The following is a 21409-nucleotide window of genomic DNA, read 5'->3' as shown; positions in this document are numbered from 1 at the left end:
TTGAAAATGATGAGATGTCAGCACGTTTGACAAATTTTTTCATTGTGGAAAATATCAGCCAGAAGAAATTGATTTTTTGCTAATTTTATATTATATTTATATATTATACTAGTCAATTTAAATATTTTCATTATATGTATATTTAGCCTCATTTGCATGCCTGAATACTGTCTTAGTACTATGTGTGAGCAAAACTTTTAAAATTTATTTATAAAAATCTTAAATAGTAATGATCCTTTTCTCACTGGTTTGAGACAGAAAAATTTAATGAAATATCATGTCAGTAAATGAATAAGAGTTGTGCCATATTTTTCAATGGATCCTTTTATAGAAAATTGTTTAATTAATTTACATTTTTCACAGAAGTAATAAAATACTTATTTCCTAATAAGTTAAATTGTTATTAGTAAATTTATCTCAATTAGCAGCTCACCGCGTGTACCATGGTTAATTTTTTTTTAGTTTCTTATATTTCTCCCCCCCCCCTTTAATTTTTTCAGTTTCTTCCACTGTCCTTGCAGAAGAAACCAAACTTTGAAACAAGGCTTTAATGAAACACTCATTAGACAGATTTCCTTATTCCAAACATTCCCATAAGCTGGAGCTTAGAACGGTAGTTTCTGATTTTTCCTTTGCATTAATGTCTTTCCCAACTTTTGCTTTTAAGTTTTAATAACTAGAAAATATTCTCTTTCCACCTTATTGAAGATTGAATTTTTTACATTGGTTTTAAAACTGTTGCTTTTAAAATCAAAATAATGCGATTTTAAATAGTAGTAGCAATAAAGCAATTTTAACAAGTGATAACTTCAATAAAAAGAAAAAAGGAACATACCATTGATGTACTTGTCTCATCTACTGATGCCAAATTTGAAGAAGCACAAGTAGTAGTGCCATTAGTTGTTTTTTTACCTAAAGATTTAACAGATCGTATAGGATTTAGCTTGGCAAAATGAGATGTTACATTACTCAGTGCACGAGAGCCAACAGTTTTCAAAGAATTTAGCTGCCCTTCTGAAATATTGCGAGGCATGGAAGAAAATGATGGCAATTCTAGATGAAAGCCTTGATTAGGACTGTGACCCTGATGACTTCGATTGCTTCGAAAAACACTGGCTCTCACAGCAGCCTGAGAGAGTGGCATTTTGCTCTTTCTTCTTTCTAGTTTGCCTTCAAAAATAGGAACATTTAATTCCTTTACACAAAGAGCAACTTTGAATGTTTCACAGATGGCTTTTAATGATTCTGGAAATAAAAATTAGAAAATGAATCAAATCCTTGAGATGATCAAAGAAAAATAAATGAAACAAAATTTTAATCAGATTTAAGAAAGTAATTTACTTCATGATATTAGGAAATATTTTGGGACATGCTATAAATTAGAAAAATTATAATTAGCTTGAATAATTTCTTTAGGTAGGGATCATACCAAAATATGCGAGCATCAGAAAACACTGAATATAAATACAGTGGAAAATGCAGAATATTTTACGGTACTTAGGTATTATCGCAACCAGGTTGGCACGATTTGTAAGTTTGAGTAAAAAAGTATGAATAGAAAGAAAATGTACATTTATTAATTACAAATAATTTTTAATACAGTTTTTTATATTATTTTGTTTTAAAATATAAAATAGCAATTAAACCCTTCCAGTTTCGAATTTGAATAAGTTGCAGAATTATTTTTTCGGCGGAAATCTTTTGGCTATTGCTTTTAGCACTGATTGAAAACCATCTTCGCCATTAACAGCTTAAGCTTGGCGCCATATAAATTCGATAAGGTATGAGTCAAAATGATGACGGGCTGTTCCTCTCTGTTTTTTGTTGCGCCATTTGGCTGAGCCCCACATGCGCTCTACATGTTGTGTGTGAACGCCCGTGTTGGGATCCACAAAGTTATATTTGTGATTAACAGTTCCATGCAGAAATCCAGCATTTTCGAACTCACTTGTATTGTATCCTTTCCAGCAATCCGAATAAATGATGCTTCCTTCCTTGATATTTTCGCAAATTTTTTCCATGAGGGTACCGGCGCTTCTGTTAGGTACAGTAACCAAAAAAAGTCTCTTTCTTTTCTCGGCAAATTCCGCCGAAAACCCATTGCTGTGGTAGTACACGCCAAGTGTTATTTTTTCTTTTTACAAATAAATTCTTTTTACAAAACTACATATAACACGTAGGGTTGCTGTAAGTAGGGTCGCCAAATTTGGCGATTTATCCGAATTTTGGCCTGGTTGCGTTAATACGTAAGTACCTATTTCCCTATAAAAGTTGAATCTTATATCTATAAAGAATAATTTATAAAAGTTGAATCTCTTATCAGTAAAAGTATTTATCGTACCAACTTTATAGGAATAAAAATTAATATTAAAAAACTTTCTTGACTTCTTCCACATGCATATTTTATTCAAGTTTGATGCATTTTTGGTGTTTCACTTAAACAATGTAGCAGTGTTTAAAAAAGTATTAATGAATGTCACAGTGTTCGTTATGCTACCACTGTTTGAAAATGTGCTGCTTCAAAAAACAAAAAGTTGTATTGAAATTACAAGCTATTTTATTTAGCTCAGAGTCCAAAAGATGTGAATTTTGTTTGGCCACTTACTATTTTTAACTTATTTCTTTAGCGAGGCAACTATTTTTCCAGGTAACTTATGAATTTGAAGACCATTTCCAGAATTATGCAGGATGCAGTTCTTCATATGTTACTATGGAAATAATTTGAAGTCTGTCCCCAATTCCAGGGCAAAATTATAAAACATGATAAAAAATTTAGAGAATAACAAGAACATCACACTGTTGAAAATGCTGTGCATTTATTAATTTATTTAAAAAAATATTTACATACATCAATGAAGTCTCACAGATTTTTAATTTAGTTCAGTATAAGTTTTCCCATTTTCGATTAGAGGTGTCCCTGTTTTTTGAGTAACAGACTCCCCTTTTTTAATTCTTTAAAGAAACTGAAAAATAATTAGTTTGACTAAGTGCTGTATCCCAACAATCTGACTCATTAAATCTAGTTTTCCCATGTATAACATAAATATAAATTAATTTTTATTAGCAAGTCTTCTACAATAACATTCCTCTACAAAAGCAAATAACCCTCTTTGCCCTAATTAAATTAACCAATCAAGTAAGTTCTTCAGAACAGTTCTGAAATAATGTATTACAGAAAAGATCTGCCACTCTGTTCAGCTCAGGTTGACTGAGATGTCACCTACTTAGCAGTGGCCTGCACCTACCAATTACTTCAAAAGGTTACAACACACACTTTCATGTTCCTTCTCACCAGAAGAAATTTTCTTATATTCTTACAAAAAGGTATAAGGTATTTTCTCCCTCTTTTTTGCGCACCTTCATGATGTAAATGGAAACATGCTCAATGAGTACTCAGGAGGTCCAGAATTTGAATCCCGGTGAGGGCATTGCGAATTTCTTCAGTTTCTTGACTTAAAAAAAATCCTAATAACTTTACAAGTAACACCCAAACAAAAAGGTGGTAGATTGTAATTTGTCACCACCAGGATTATGTGACTCAGTCCCATCACTCCCAGTGACCTTTAAGAGAAGGAGTATACAAGGTGTTTCCTCTATCCTCTCCACATGCTTTCATGGTGTAACTGGAAGTACACTTGACATGTATTCAGGAGATCTGGAGTTTGAATGCTGGTGAGGCCATTGCCAGATTTCTTCAATTTCCTGACTTTAAATAAAAACTTAATGACTCTACAAATGATTTGCAAGTCTTAAGCAGTAGCATGTTATTAACAAATAAGTTTACTAGTCCATTCCTGCACATAATTATTTATATGCAAGATTATGTGGGACAATTTTGGCCCATGTATTTTCATAATGCATTTGTTATGACATGGCATTACAGTATTTTTAATGTCCGTGCCCATGAAATTTGTGTATATGCAATATATAAAAAAAATTCTTTTATTAAACAAAAGAATTTTCAGGGGCATTGGTCATATTTAACAACACACTAAAATAGTACTGGTTGTATTTAGAACATTTTAATTTCTTTCATTGATTACACTGACTGTAATTATTTTGCTGCTTTTTAATAAAGGTCAGATTAATAATGGATTGTTTAGTCATGAATCCAAATATGAATTTCTGACAAGTGACAGAATATAGAATCAACAGAAAGTTATTTCTATGCATTGTCGATTATCTGAAATTCATGCTTGAATTTTTAATTAAGCAGTCATTTTGGCTAAAACATTCTGCTTATAGCTTTTAGTATTAATAATAAAAATATTTTCATCATAAGCTATAATTGATAGATAATTCTCATGGCTGCTACTGCATTGGCTTTCCTTGACTTGAAGAGCACCCAGACATTTCATTCATCCAAGGTGTAGTAGAAAAATGTTTCTTAAATGTAAAAAAAAGCTTGAAAGTGTCAATAAATATCATGAATATGACAGTGTGGTTTTTTTAAAATTTTTTTTAATTTTAATTTTAATTTTTTTTTTTTTAAGAGAGAAAGAAAAAATAGAACAAATACCACTGGAAGATTTAAATTCCAAAGAACATTACCTTCTACATCAACCAGTTATCAAACCAGATAATCTTACTTCCAGGTTAACACCTGTATTTGGTTCTCCATGCAAATTGCAAAGTAATGCTTCATTCAAACAAATGTCTTGTTCTCATTAAGCAGACACTTTCAGTTATATTAAGATTCAGAGAAAAACATTCTTAAGTAAGTTCAAAAATATGACATATTTGTCTTCAAACAAAGCAGATGCAAGCTGTCAAATTTAAAAGCTTATTTTGTACTCCCCCCCTCCAAAAAAAAAGAGTACATCATAAAGTTTTTCGAATATCTTTTATTCTGAAATATCAAAAGATGCCATTAACAATTTTTTCCATTTTATGACATTTAGGTAACAAGAAAGAGCAATTTAGATGTCCTTGAATTCATGTTAACGTCATCACAATTTACATATAATTTATGAAATTTGGTTTCTTTTATTGTCTTACAAATACTGAAATTAATTCAGCTCTCCTAATTATTTAAGTGATGTTGATTTTGAGACTTACATGGCCAAACGAAGCCCTACATTTAAAGGCTTGTTTTGTATGAAGTAACAAGCATTTTATGAAAGGTACCATTTCATGTACTAAAATGTAGAAACAGTTATTTTATGTTGCATTATTTTGTATATGTGTTTATAATTATAATGATGTCATTTTTCTGCTTGCTTAGATTACATTTAGTCACACAGCTATGTGCCTTGGTATGCACTTCTCATCAGAAATTCTAACAATTGTAACAATAGATAATTTTTTACAGTGCTTTCCTTCCTCACTATTTCAATCTTGACACTATCAGTTGCTATATTATATTTTAAAAGAATTATGTTTTTATAGCTTTCTCAAGCAGCTTTTTTTATTTCAATCTTGATATGATCAACTGCTTCACTGTACTTTAAAAGAATTCTGTTTTTAAATTGTTAAAAATTAAAAACACATTTTAAATTGTTTCAAGAATTTTTTGATAAAATTATTAGCATTTACACGACAATAACATGCTCCTGCATATATGCAGGATATGCTGTATAAAACGGAGTTACTTTTATTTATAATAACAATCAAAATTTTAAGTCATGTAAATCATCTATTTTTAATAAAAAAGAATAATTTGAAAGTTCCATCCCTCCTCTAAACTATGTAGTCACCATAGCAGAAGATTTAACATATACATGCAATCCTGAGAACAGTATCTTTTTTGTTAATTATTTCATGATTACAACCATACTCACCTTCAGTTAGTAGGCTTGTTATTTTCAAACATAACTTACATCTGTAGCTAAAATTTGAAGTAATAATTTATGAATTTACTTTTTTGACTTATAAAGAAAATGATTACCACTTCAACAAGCCCATCATTCCATTAATAACAAGAGATAAAACAGGTAAGCTACTTATAAAAGTGTTGTTATTTTTTAAATGATAACTTACTATTATATTTCAGATGAAATAAAAATTCCAATCCCACCGTTAATGCTATGAGACAGCACTACTTATATCAATAATTAAATGAGATTTTAACTTTACATCTCCTTGTGAGTAAGAACTTTATGCATATGCTAATAACTTTAGTGCATATGCTAATAACTTTAAGAAGGGAATAGTCTAAACATCTCAGAAATAATTTTTTTACAAATTTGTAAGACTTATTAGAACATTAAAATACATAATTCAACACAAAATAAAACAAGAGTAAAGTATATTTTAAGTACCAGCTGCCTCTTCTTCACTGCATATAGGAACTGCCATGTTGTTGAAAAAACGTGTGTTAGTTGAACGAAACATATGAAAGTATCCTGACTGCCCATATACAGAATAATGTAAACGAAGGCAATAATGTTTTGACTTAAAAACACCGGGTTCTGGACCTAAAAAAAATGGGAAATTAACTTATTAATAATGTTTCAGACAAAAGAACTCATAATGTGAATACTTATGCTTCCACATTATTGGTTTGGATACCTTTCAAACATCTCTGCTTTAAAAATCATGATTTGCAAAATTTTTATAAAGTTTCAAAACGTATGCCTATACATTAAGTAGTTCTGTATTTTAAAATCATATTTTCTTATAAATCACACTATTGCATTGAATTCATGAATTTTGCTGACATTTCATATGAATACTAAACATGAAATTTAAAAGCAAGAAAAGAAAATTAATTTAAATACAGGGTTCATACACATGTCTCCGTGTAGAAATTAAATACTTTCAATGACTGTCAATGAAAAAAAAAAAAAAATTAAGGACCTATCAAACAAACAGGAATTGAAAAAAACTAATACAATTATCTACACCCGAACTTCACTTTTGTAATTTGTAAGAAAATAAATCTAGAAGTCAGATGCATTATTATTAAACATAGTCTAATATTTAACTCATAGAACACATTCAAAAATAAAATTAATAAATTTTTTCAATCAAGTAACATTAAATTATAAAATGTCTTGAAATTATTTCAACCAAATAACATTAAATTATAAAATGTCTTGAAACACTTATATTTTACATTTATAATAGTCCAACAAATTTTAAAGAAGATAAGCAGATTTTTATTTAAATTTTCCTAACAGTACACTTTATAGTGATTTTCTTTTCTTCTCATTTCATTGTGTACTCACTCAGTCCAGAGGTTAATGCAAATTTTATGTCAAGTGGCATACCTATAGTAAGGTTTAAGGAAAGGTGATAATTCCTTTTAATACACAGAGATAACTTCAAAGGGCAAGCAGTTAGTTAGAAATAATCAAATTACATAGTTATATATCCTTAGTCAAAAAAGATTTACAGTTATATATATATATTATTTTTAATTTTTGAAAAATACCCATTAAAAAGCACTAAGAACATTTTTACAGATGTTATAATTTATGATATTGATTCTAAAATGATATTACTACAATTATGCATTAAAAACATAAATGTTTTGTAGCTTTCAATGTACAATTTCCTTCTCCTTAACACTGTTCCTAAGTTTATTTGTTTTAATAAACAAATCCATATTTCCACTAGTTCTTTTTTTATCTCTTGTTAATGTTTCAACAATATACCTTTGAAAAATAATTCTCTCTCTCTTTAAAAAAGCAATTTCTTCTTCAGTGAGTTTCCTCTTCATTTTAGAATTTTCAGATTTAATTAGATGTTTCCATTATTCTAAAGAACATTGTACTTAGAATGTATAGAAAAAGCCACTCGTTTTATTTCTTAAAAATATGAATATTGAGAATGAATATGACATGATACAAGGGGTGATCAAAAGAAAAGGTACGAAAGGACACGGTGGGTACAAATGTAGACTTTATTCAAAATATACACCATAGACCTGAGCACAAAGATCCTACTGATGAACAAGCTGCAGGACTCCTTGTTCCCAGAATTCCTGTGGCCGTGACGAGAAGCAGTCCTCCACAGCATCCTTGAGTACATCGTCCCAGTTGAAGGCGCTTCCCTTTCAGGTGTTTCTTCAGTTGATCAAACACATTTAAATCGCAGGGCGACATGTCCGTAGCGACATTCTGACTGTAGGGCAGATGGTGTAATGTCTCCCACTTGAACTTGGCCAGTTCCATGTGTGTGACTTTGGAGACGTGTGGACGCGCATTTTCATGGAGCAGAAACACACCCTCCATGAGCAGCCCCGGTCTTTTGTTCTTGATGAGCCTGCGTATGCGTCGGAGTGTCTCACAGTACACATCGGAGTTAATGGTTTTTCTGTGTTCTAGGAATTCCACAAGTAGTGGACCTCGAACGTCGAAAAAGATGGTGAGCAACACCTTGCCTGCTGACGGTACGGCTTTGAACTTTTTAGGGGAGGTGACGACACATGCTTCCACTTCATGCTGTCCCATCACTTTTTTCTCTGGTCTCATCACCTTTTTCTCTGGCTCGTAGTGATGGCACCAGGTCTCATCACCTGTGACGATCTGCTCCATGAAAGCGGGGTCTTCCTGATACCGAAACAGATGTTGCAGTGCTAGCCCCATACGCAGTTCCTTTTACTGGTCGGTGAGCTGCTTCGGAACCCAAGCGGCACACACATTCCGATATCGCAACCTGTCATGAAAAATTGTCCACACGGTTCCATAGCTGACATCCACCTTCACCACCATTCGCAATGTGACACGCCGATCACTTCTCACTAGGTCGTCCACTTTATCGATGAGATCGCTCGTGATGACAGTGTTTGTCTGGCCTGGTCTCGGCTATCACCCACACTCTCATGGCCTGCACGAAATCGGACACTCCATTTTCTGACAGACTTGTCAGAGACACATTTCTCCCCGTAAACTGTCACCATCCGGCAATGAATAGCTGCTGGTTTCTCACCTTCCGCTGTCAGAAATCGGATAACACCTCGCTGCTCCTCAGTCGTCGAATTTTGCAACGAGAACGCCATCCTGTCCTCATATGGACTGCCGCATCATTTGGACCCCGCTTTTGATAAGAGCCTCTGCTCTCTCCTGCGCATGCGGGTGCCCACGCAAACTCCGATCCCAGTCAGAGACTCCAATCGCATCCTGAGATGTCTCGCTACATTCTCCCATGGTGGAATATGAAAATATTTAACTATTACGTTTTTACGTCGTTTTGTACCTTTTTATTTATCATCCCTTGTATCAGGTCAGGGCTGGCAAAACCAGTGTAGCAGAATATTTAGAATTTAGTGAAGCGCTCAGCAACAAAACTTAGAAATGGCAACATTTTTAGAATTTAGGTGAGGCACTGAGGTATATATGGTGCACTGAAACATATATGATAAATTGTTGGTCATATATGGTAAACTGTTAGTTCTCCAATTCCTTCAATGCTTGTGTCTAGTGGAACAGTAGAAAAAAAAAAAAAAAAAAAGAAGAGAAGATAAATATTTTAGAAGAAAGACTTTTGGTATCAAAAGGAGAAAATTTATATAATTTTGTTTTCACTGTTTTTTGAAAATTTTTCCAAAAGATTAGAAATTCACCAAAAATACCATATATCACACATCTACATGTTAATACCATAAAAAAACTTTTCATTTCCTCACATTTATCTGGAAATTGCAAATCTATAAATCTTGCCTTAATCCTTCTAAACCTTCCAAGGTGCAAGATTTAAAATCCGAAAGAAAAATTATACCTATCAACAGCATTTTTTTTAAATTCAAAAAACAGAAGTGTAAAGTGAATTTTTAAAAGAAAACTGATAAACATTTAAATATTCTGAAACAATTACACAAGAAAAAATTCTTATCATGAAAAAATATAAAAGAAGACGAAATTAATTTTTAATAATTACAATAGCCCTTTTGTTTTTTTAATAAGATGTGTTTTTGAAACTTTGCCTTATTAGCATTTATTATCTCATTTAATTTTCAGAATCAAAATATTTAAATCAAATCAAAATATCATAAGTCACAAAAATAAGAAGTAATGCCACTTTAAAATATGGTAGAAGAAAATAACGCTTTATTTTAATGTTATTTCTTAAATATAATTTTAATAAATTATTATTTTTATGATATTTATCAATGTTATTTTATATATGTAAAAAAAATTGTCAAAAAATTTGCAAACTTCCAAATAAAAAATTTTTGTATAAAACTGATCTTGAAACCGAAATGTTGATAAGTCACCAAACTTAGCACCACATAACAGAAAAACTCAAATCCCAAAAAAGGGAAAAACTGTTTTTGACGTAATATTTTATGAACTTGGTATTTGTAAAAAAGAAATTATTTCAAAATGTTTACATTTCAATCAAAGCAGGGCTTCATGCCTAAAACTCGAGTATCCACCATTCATATTAAGTAGGAAAGAATTTTAGCATTAACCCACTGAATACATATTTGTCAATGTATCGCCAAAAAATATTCTTGCAAAATGCTAATTCACACTCAAAATGACAGTCATTAAAAACAGCAAGAAATGTCAGATGAGTAAAATTACAAACCTTTCGCCAATTTGGCCTGAAATTAAGTAAGATGAAATTAAGTAAGAATTTTAAGATGAAAAATTTTTTTTTCAAAAAACCTAAGGACTCCGAAGTACCATATGAACCCTGTTTATAACAGCTCTTCATCATAATTTAAAGTAACTAAGAGCAGCTATTGTTGAATCTGACCTAACTTATGTTTAAATTCACCGGACTGATCCTTTGTATATATCAATACAGAAACAGAATATTTATATTACAGTGTAGTTACAGGTGGTCGTGATATCATAATTCAATTTTAAGCTGTTATTAATCTAAAAGAGCAGCTTTAGGCTTTACTCAAAAATCCCATGTCAGATTCATTTGAAATTCATAAACTTTCTGTAAAATTTATGCTAAACTGTATTACTTTCTGTAAAATTTATGCTAAACTGATCTGAATTTTGCCTACTTTTAAAGTTAGCGTATTTTTCTTATATTCATGTAGTACAACTTAAATTATGCATAATAACTAGTGTGCAAAACTTATGCAACAAATATCATTTTTCAACATAGAACCATGAAATTTAAAAATAGCTCAGTAACAACTTTATGTTTGGCATAGGTTTTAGTCAAGATTCTATCAGTTTCAAGGACAAACATGTACAAGTCCCTCTCCAGGAGCAAAGAAATTTGTAACAAAGGAAAAGCCACTATGGTATTTATACCCAAAAGGGGTTAAGATAATGAGAAAAGCAGCAGCATCTGTCAGCATAAATAGTAATGAAAATTGAAAAATTAAGTTAATAGAATCTTAAAAGCATTAGGAAAGATTGGAGTGGAAGTCATTAACTAAGTAAGATAAATCTTTGTGAATATGAAAAGCTTCAAAGCTAATTTACCAATGCAAGATGTTTTCCAGATAATTTTTGCAGACCCAAAATTATGATTAAATTGTTAACTATGATTAGCCATCAAAGACTTGACAAATGATTCATGTTCCTTGATACGAAACTTTAATGCTCTTCTAGTTTGGCCTATATATCTTAAACCACAGTGCCAAGATATGCTATATATTCTCCAAGCTTTAAAATCAGAAACAGAATCTTTAAGAATCGATAGATGAGAAAATGACTTTAAAATTGAACTTCTGGAGAATATGTGCAATTTTGTAACTGATAGAAGGATGGTACAGAAGCACGAAAAGGTTATTAATGTTATTCCTAATAGTGGAATATCTTCTTTGATGGAAAGATGAAAATTTTTTAAAGGCTTTATCAATGACATGGAAGAAAAAGCTTAGTCAATGGCAACAGATCTAAATTTAGTTACTTTTATGTTTTACTTTGGCATGTTTCTCTTCTGTCTTGAACCATGAAATTGTCAAAAAAGCCCTTTTCAGTACAATGAAAAGCGAACTCAGTAGAATGGTAATGCATATGGAAATATCAGCAACATGATGTCAGGGCATGCAAAACGCCAGAAGTCAGTGTTCACAGTGCAACTTAAAAGAAGAAAGGAAGGCATATTTCCAGGCATTTTTCTACAAAAGAAAGTGAAATTATATGTGTAATTTGGCTACAAGAAAACATTAGGACGTCTTTACACATGGTAGAATGAGCAGCAAGCAACTAGAGAGGTGCAGCTTGATGTCTTTCGCCCATGCGTTTGAAATTCATAAAAGTGTTATTTAATGAGCTTGGAAAACTTTCCAAATGACAGGAACAACTACAAGAAAGATTCATGGTGGTCAGCCAAGAAAAACAATTGTGGCTGGTGACCAATATATCACACTGCAGGTGAAAAGAGATCGAAACCAGACAGCAGGCAACACTGCACATGGCAACTAGTTGATGTGTGTCCCATTTTACTCTGGCCATACAACAGCATAAAGGTGGCTGATTCACCCACTGCCCTGAATGGTGCATACCATTAACAGCAGCCCATCAGTAGCACTGTTTACAATGGTGTACAAAACACAAAGACTAGCTACCTCATCAATGGAATCATGTCCTCTTTACCAATGAAAAGTTGTTTTAGTCTGACAAATGATTCTTCGTGACAGCTGATATGGAAAGAAGTAAGGACATGCTTTCATATGACTAATGTCAAGGAACGAGATCACTGGGGTAGTCCTGGCATGCTTGTATGGGAAAGTATTACAATGAACGGATGGACAGAGGTTCACTCATCGAAGATCATTACTGTGATGAAGTTATTCTCCTCCATGTGCCTCTTTTCTGGGGGTGCCATTGATCCCAACTTTATTTTTATGAATGAGAATGCATGGCTACATGGGACTCATGCTGCTGGAAAGTTAATATATCCATAGAATGGATTGGTCAGCATGCTTCTCCGATTTAAATTCCATTGAACATACATGGGTTACTTTAGGGAGATGCCTAGCAGCACAATCTTACTTTCCAGAGAACACCAGACAACTGAAGCAGATGCTCCTTGAAGAATGACAACTCTTACCGCAAGAATTGTTAGATAATCTGATGTTGAATATCAACAGATGGTGCAATGCAGCCATTGTAGTCAGCGGAAGTTATATGCCTTACTAAGGCTCTTTGGTTTATTGTTCTCCCTTTTGACCAGACAATTTTTTGCACCAATGCAATTCTGTAAATAAAGACATTTTCTATTCGTCCTACATACAGCAATATACATAAAATTCATTTTTTTGCTACTATGCTTTCCTCAACCTATAATGTGTTTCTATAGTACTATAATGTGTTTCTGTAGTATGAATTTTCTGCCTTTCAAAATGATTGTTTTGTGGAACTATGGCCCACATCAAAAACATTACATTGTTTAAGTTTTACCCACTAGTGTAGATCAAAGTATCATTATGAAATGAGATCCAGTACTTTTGGTACTGTATATGAGATCCAGTGTATAGTGATGCATTTTTATATACAGTTGATTCCGGTTAATCGGACCACATCAGGAAGCAATCATTTTGGTCCTAATAAACGACTGGTCCGATTACACGAGCATATCCTATGTTATAAGACGGGATGTGCTATATGTAGCAAACAGTAAATGTACACGTAAATCATATACTAAAATGTAATTATGAACTTTATGGTGTGGTTCACACGTATGGCGAACATACATGTACAAACAAGAAATACAGTCAAACTTTTGCATTGAGAAAATTAATTTAGAAACAGATTTTAAGAAACAATCGCCATGATACTCAATATGCGAAGCACAATAAAATCAATTTCTTACGAAGTTCCAGCCAACATTTGAAGAACTTATCCAATGTGATCTGATGCGTTCTCTTGATGGATTGCACGTGAATGAAATCGCCACAAACATCTAACGCAGCAATGGGACTGCCTTCATTTCCCTCCTGCATGAAATACCGACGCAAAGTTTCCTCGCATCCTGTGTTGTCACTTGCACCAACTTATTAGCGGCATCATCATCACTTCCTTGGTCTTCCGATGCTGTCGTGTGTTTTGCTGCAACTTGAGCAACGATTGCAGCGTCGTAATTCTACAACTCTAACAAATGCAGCTTCATTTTCATCGTAGCATTGAAGCTCGTTGTCAACAGATAATTCTTCGCAATTTTGTACCTGTTGAAGTTCCACTTGTAAATTATCATTTTTACTTTCAATGAGCATGTCCACATCCATCTCCAAAACCACGTGCTTAAAACCACAGTGAAAAAAACAGTTCTGAACTGTCTCACTGCTCACTTTTCGCCAGCTGTCAGCCACAAATGTAACTGCTTGTAAGATGTTGACCTTTGCACTGACTTTGCTGGCTTTTGACGATGAAGTCAGCAAACTTTCTTCAACTGCTTCAAGTATGCACTTAGCCAAACTTGCATGATAAAGGGTCTTCAAATTTTTTATGATGCCCATGTCCATTGGCTGGACCAAACTGTGGTCCTGGGAGGTAGAAATTCCAGTTGGACGTTCATCAAGCAATTTAAATGAGGATGTGCTGCACAATTGTCAAGAAGAAGCAGCACTTTTCTCGACTGGCATTGTAGCTCTCTGTCCCGATCCTTTAGCCACTCTTTAAAACGTTCAGAGGTCATCCACGCATTTCTGTTCGCAAGATACACAACTGGTAAACTCTCCATCCTAACTCCTTTAAAGCAGCGAGGCTTAGTGCTTTTTCCTATAACCAACAGCTTCCTCTTGTCCATTCCTAACATGTTTTAGCAGCACAAAACTGTTACGCGATCCATCGCTTTTTTGGAGCCAGAGAGTGCAACATGTTTGTAACTAAACGAGCCGTCCGGTGTAGGAAGATAATACAGCCCAGTGTCATCAGCACTGTTTATGTCATCTGCTGAAAAATTTTCTAAAAGCTCGGGCAGTTTTATTGATTTCCATTCATCAGCATTTGCACTATCAGCACTTTCTTTCTTGCCATGTGCTTTCTTGAATTTTATGTCATGTCTAGATTTCCATCAAGACCACCAACCCACGGTAGCTTTAAAGTCACCGTGGCCCAGCTTTTTAGCGAGTTCTTCTGCTTTGCACTTTAACATTGGGCCGCTTACTCACACAGATCATCCAGTAACAATGGCAAACCATTCATTAAGGGCCTCATCGACATCTGGGTCCTTGCCTTCATGCTTCCGTTTTTTTAGAAGTTCCTCCTCGTCCTTCAACATTGTGCCCATTCTTCTCGCAGCTCATTCTCTTGTTTTATCAAGTGTGAAATTGTTCTCTTTGCCAATCCGGTTATTTCCACCAACCGACGCTGATTAGTGTTTTGTGTTTGTTGCTTGATTTTATCCAGGAAACCAATTTTTTCAGCTAACGTCCTGTCATGGCATTTTGGCAGGGGAGACAAGACACGCACACAGTTCACTGAATAAAGTGGTCTGAAGAAACCTTGGTGTTTCAAATTCAAGATGTTGAGGTCAAGAGGGAGATAAAATGCTCGCCATTCAAAGCTTTGGCACTAAAATCATCCCAAAAAAGGTGATGAAATGATAGCTTTCTCATGTAAACTTTAGTCGTGATTGGCAGGCGGGAATTTCTTTCAGGTGGAGTCAGACATTCTATTGTTCATTTCCTCCAAACTCGGAGGCACAGGTCAAAGAAAATGGTGTGCATGTTCACCTCCCACCAGTTTTGCTTTTGTCGTGCACTTTAAGGAATTCCTGACCTTTGATAAAGAATTTTCCTGGGGAGCCACAACTACAGATCCTCCCATATGTCGCAGACCATTTGTACATCTGCTGTACGCGGCCGACTTGTGGCTTCTGTTTCTTATTCCCTCTCACGTTTTTTGGTCCGATTAAATATAATTTTAGTCCAAATAAGTGAATAATATTAGGCTTATGTACATAGGATTTGTTTCAGTTCTTTAGGATTTGGTCTGAAAAAACAGCTGGTCCGATTACCTGGTGGTCCAATTAACCGGATTCGACTGTACAAGATCATCCAATTTGATTCTCTGAGAACTCTGATTTTAATATTGCTGAACCAGTTCAAGGAAAAAAAAAAAAAAAAAAAAAACCACCATAATTATCAAGGCCTGGATTTTGATAATACATGCATTTTTTTAATATTTTTCTCTTTAAAGCAATTTTTTTAAGTTTTTAGAGCATTTTATGGTCCATGCTAGTAATCAAACTGAAAAATAAAGTTATCCTTGAAATAACATCGTCTCAACTTCTGTGAACTAATTTTACTTGGCAGGGATGTCCTATCCACAGAAAACTGATTATGTAATTTGTTAGTCCTATCTATCTCAAACACATGGAATGAGTCTCACTTTTTTCACTAGATACGAGTGTCACTTCAAAGAAATTTTTCATACCAGCATATCTAAGCTCTTTAAGACTTCTTTGACCTTGTTCAGTGCCAGAGGACTACATGCAAAAGTGAAAAAGCTCATCCACAGACACATTCTTGGTATAACGGACTCACATCTGCATGTAATACACTTTTTTACCTGGATAATTTTTTTTCATCAGCTGATATAAACCTGTTGCAATTCAAATTGCACAGAATTCTTTGTCCATGCACAAAATTGAAGGAAATCTTGCGCACATGAGATCCAGTTTCAGGATCCTGATTTCAACTATTAAATCCTTACAACAGCAAAATATGGAACTTGTCAATGGAATAAAATACATTGATAAATTATGCAATGTTTTCAAAAAGGCCAAAGGCAAAATTCCAAATACTGCACCTGCTAAATTCAACACTGTTTTGATTAAAAATTGTGGCTTCCAAACTATGCAGAACATATCCCTTACCTCGACAGGAGACAGAGATTCTTTTGAAACTAAAGAAGAGTTAATGATAAGTAATGACTTTTTTCCCAAGTATGTTCCAATAACTGCAGTTAGATGTTGAGAGAAGATTCTCTCGATGCAAAAACTTATATATGGACAATAAAAGATCTTTTACTTTCAGAAATATCCAAAAGCACCCAATAATTCACTGGAATTGTAAAACATTTCAGCAAGGATGAAAATTCTTAAGAAAAAATAGAATTTAAGTGACAGGTGTGTGTAATTGTTTCTATTTTAATCTATTTGTCGATGTTTGTCAGTTGTGTAATTTTTTATATTGTTACTTTTTATTTTCTGGGGAGATTGTTTTTATTTTTCAGGGCATTTTTCTTTTCCATTTTAAGTGCATTTTTAGTGAATTTGTGGATCATCAAAATCCAGCCCCTGATATTTACCATTAGTCATTATCATGAATATAATGATAAAATGGAAAATAATTTTAAGGTAATAAAAATTTTGGCTAGCATGTTATCTGAATCAAATTTTAAAAAATCTAGCTGTTTATTTTTTATACATTATTTATGATAAATGAAGCACCTTTTAGGAGAAAAATTATGCAATGTTACTTAATCAAAAACAGAGAAATACTTGCCTAACTCTATTCGTTCTAAGTCTTCCAATAATACATGTTGATATTTAATAATTCTATCAGTTTGGTCATCATACCTAAACATTAATTAAAAGACAAATGTAAACCAAAGCAATAAATATATCTACAAGCAAAAAAAAATCACGATATTCATTAATGTAATTTGGATTAAACTGAAACTCTTCAGTAGTTCATTAATGAGATATCCTATACAAATTAGTAGAGACATTCTAGCAAGATAACGTGATATTTCAAGAACTTTTGTTTTTTAACTACATATATTTAAACATAGGTAATGTTTACATATATTAACGAGCACATGTGTTTTTAAGCATAAATAGTCAGCAGAAATAAATTATGCTAAACAAAAATGCTTAGCAATCAACTTCACATTTTCCTACAAAACAATAAACAAAAAAGTTTATTATCCTAAAATTTTTGTTTCTTTTTTTTTTTTTTTTTTTTTTTTTTTTTTGTACAAAACAACACATTAAAAAAGTTTATTATCTTAAAATTTTTATTTTTTCTTTCCTACAAAACAAATAAAAGTATATTATCCTAAAACTTTAATTAGTTCTACATAAGGAAAACAATTATCTTAGGATTTTAATTTATTCTGCAAAAGCACATTTTCAAACTTCTAAATTAAACGCAGTTTAAAAGTACTAATTAATTGTTTTCTAAGCAATGTTGTTTCTCCCAATGCTGACATTATTGCATCATTGGTACAATTTTAATGCACTGAAACTTAATAAAATTTAATTTTCATGTTGTGTTGAAATAATTTTTTTAAACAGTGAAACTGTTTTTTTGATAAAAAAAAAAGTGTTTCTATTTCAGAATTAAAATCTCAATATGGAGCAAATTATAAAGCTGCTCAATAACTGTTTTACCAGATATCATCAAGTATTCACTAACAGCACATCTCAAAAATTACCTAAAAAATTTCTTTCCTTACATGAATGTCTCTCTAAAACATACAAGAAAGTACTGCTTATTTAAATCTTGATAGGAAAAAAATATTAGAAACTTATATTTCTTTGAAAAATTGCACAACATAACATCAGATAATAGGAAAAAATATTAGAACCTTATATTTCTTTGAAAAATTGCACAACATAATATCAGATAATCTGTGAATAAATTCTAATATTGAACATAATACTTCTGATGTGAAAGTAACTACTTTAAAAATTACCATAAAAGGGCTTTTAATAAAGGGAAATGCAAGATTAGAATGTACAGTCTTTTATATGCCCCATATATGAAGTAAAATCAAAATTTCTCTCCCATTCTTCTCTGTAACATTTTCAGATAGTTGTAAACTTAATTTAATTTTCAGACCTTGAAGTTGATAAATATTTGCTTTATAAAACTTTCTACCAACACAGGGAGATTTATATAGCTTGTGACAAATTAACCAGAGATTATTTTAGTTTAGTTCCATCACATAATTTACAGATTTATCAACCATTCCAGCTGTAAATTTGCTGATCCTTTTTTCATGTATGAGCATTAAAAAAAATTTTAAATGCATTTACTAATCCATATCTTATTACCCAATACTGCATACAGTATAACTGTATCAATGTAATTTTGTTAATCAATTACTTAAAATTATGCATATTACTAGTCATATTAAGTTTGTTAATTATTTACTAATAAAATTAATTAGTTATATTAATTACATTATTAATTAGTTTATTTTACAATAAATGCTAAGCCATGAAGTAAACTTATGAACATTACAGAATAAAATTATGACTCAAAAAGAACAATGAAAATTAATTTGATATTCTGTGAATAAATTCTAATATTGAACATAATACTTCTGATGTGAAAATAACTACTTTAAAAATTACCATAAAAGGGCTTTTAATAAAGAGAAATGCAAGATTAGAATGTACAGTCTTTTATATGCCCCATATATGAAGTTATATCAAAATTAGTCTCCCCTCCTCCTCTGTAACATTTTCAGAGAGTTGTAAACTTAACTTAATTTTCAGACCTTGAAGTTGAAAAATATTTGCTTTATAAAACTTTCTACTAACATACATTAATTTCCATTAAGCAAATGAATTAAAATTACTGTTTTCACCACTAAGCATATACATTTGCTAAAATTTCCCAGTACCAAGAATAAAAATGGCAGCATTTTCAGGGGTAATGCAGTCTATTTACTTCTTATGGATTGTATCTAGCAATATTATGCAATACAGCTTCAAAACAAATGTGACTTTTAGTTGCCATTTCAATACTGCCAGGTAAAATGGCATATGGTGGCAAATGTTACTTACTATATTTTATTTTGCCACTCCACAGAACCTTAACCCTCTAAGCGGCAAGGCCGTATATATACGGTCTAGAATTTTTTTTTTTTTTTTTTTTTTTTTTTTTTATCTGCATGAACGTATATACAGTCAAAAGTCTTTAATCTGGACTCGTCGGGACTTTGGCGATTCCGGATTATCGATTTTTCCGGATTATAGATCATCAGTTTAAATCTGGTAAGATGGCATGCAGAAATTATAAAATTAAAAATATGAAACCGTAATTTATAAAATAATGAGCAATTATGATCTAAAGGGTATCAAAATTTACCAAAAAAGAAGCCTAATATTTATTTGTTTACTTTATTAAACATTTCTTTCAACGCGCGGATGCGTAAAGCATACCTTATGCATAGCCGAAATTAGAAAATTGCAACCAGAAAACTATTTGATTTGTATTCGTGATATTTATAATGACGAGGAATTTGATTTAAATCATATCAAAGACGGAGTACATCAACATTAAATACTACATTTAGTAAGGAATTATAAGTCGAATAAAATAAAAACATCTGCCCTGAAGATAACGATAGTGTTGACAAATCAACTTCCAGTTCATTGTGCGCCGCGACGTCCCCCCGCCCCGCTCAGAGCAGCGTGAAATTGATAAACAGATTTCCGAACGGTTAGATAAACAAATAATATGCCTTTATCCATTTTTTGTAGCAATTCGTTTTTTGTTTGATGGACATTGAAACATACTTTCGTTTTCTAGATCCTTTGGGAGCTCCAGCATCAGAAATTCTATTTGACATAATCGAAAGTTCAAGCTTACTTTTAGAAAATTGCTTTTACAGTCTGCAAAAAATAATAAGCCCTATCCAATTCGAAGATTAAGGAACAACGCAATCATCAACATTAACTGAAATAGATAATTAGATAATTTTAGCTGATACCGTCAGTTATATATTAAACGCGCACGCGAAAACGTATTCTGCACTTGCGCAGACGCATATGCGCAGTCGTAAATGTCTTGCGCGCACGAGTAAAACGCCTATGCGCATGCGTTAATGCGGCGCATGCGCAGAAAGATTTTAGCTTTGAGGTCCGGATTATAGATCATTCCGGATTATGGGTGTCCGAATTAACGACTTTTGACTGTATACGTGCATATTAAAATATGTCAAAGAAATTAAGGCAATATATCAAAAGTACACAAATCCAGGTATGAAATACGAGGAGAGTTTTCACATTAAAATCAAAATATAATTTGTTCTCATAATAGTTTTGCGAAATTTGTGCTTTTTTAGAGAAAATCCTGACCGCTCAGAGGGTTAATTCAAGAAATGTACTAACGATAAAAAATATGTTTGCTACAATCAGATAACTTTATCTATGTCAATGGGGTATGAAAAATATTAAAATACTGAGGATTAAATTAATAGAATAAAAATATTTAGTCATTCCAAAGGTTCAGTGGTTTTTCAAATCGAAGTGCACTTTCTTCTAATTGTTCTAATTGCTTTCCAGTTGCTGGTTGCATACTTCTAACATGTGTTGTGGCATAATTTTTGTTTCAAGGCAATGCTAAGTATATAGAATACAAAACTTCAATTTTCATCATATGCTCTTTTACTTTAAGAAATAAAACTATGCGAGTAAGATTACTCATAAATTTATACTGTATATGGGAAAACTGATGTTCCTGATGTTTCAGTTTGAAGGGGTTTGAGAGTTTAAGCAAGAAAATCTCAGCCTCGAAGACGAAGCATATCTGTATTCAAGGTTCTATTAAAAGAAGCTATCACTGAAAATTCAAATTACAAAC

At 32.3% G+C, this 21409-nt stretch overlaps 1 protein-coding gene across 3 annotated transcripts in view; it reads right to left on the bottom strand.

Annotated features, from left to right (window-relative positions):
- The window catches only part of sp3 (phosphatidylinositide phosphatase spermathreecae), a 122046-nt gene that overhangs the window by 7714 nt on the left and 92923 nt on the right, over positions 1-21409 (bottom strand). For all 3 annotated transcript variants that reach the window (XM_085820642.1, XM_085820629.1, XM_035376531.2), the window contains 3 exons: positions 17315-17388; positions 6261-6416; positions 836-1245 (listed from right to left, as the gene is read on the bottom strand). In XM_085820642.1, coding sequence (XP_085676768.1) covers positions 836-1245; positions 6261-6416; positions 17315-17388 — 640 coding nt within the window. The remainder of the gene's footprint in view (positions 1-835; positions 1246-6260; positions 6417-17314; positions 17389-21409) is intronic.

Source organism: Stegodyphus dumicola, chromosome 1, assembly GCF_044657685.1.
Source record: "Stegodyphus dumicola isolate Sdum_Otavi_A_Nest chromosome 1, ASM4465768v1".
Taxonomy (NCBI): domain Eukaryota; kingdom Metazoa; phylum Arthropoda; class Arachnida; order Araneae; family Eresidae; genus Stegodyphus; species Stegodyphus dumicola.
The sequence above is the reverse complement of the archived record's forward strand: the minus strand, read 5'-3'. Positions and strand labels throughout refer to the sequence as shown.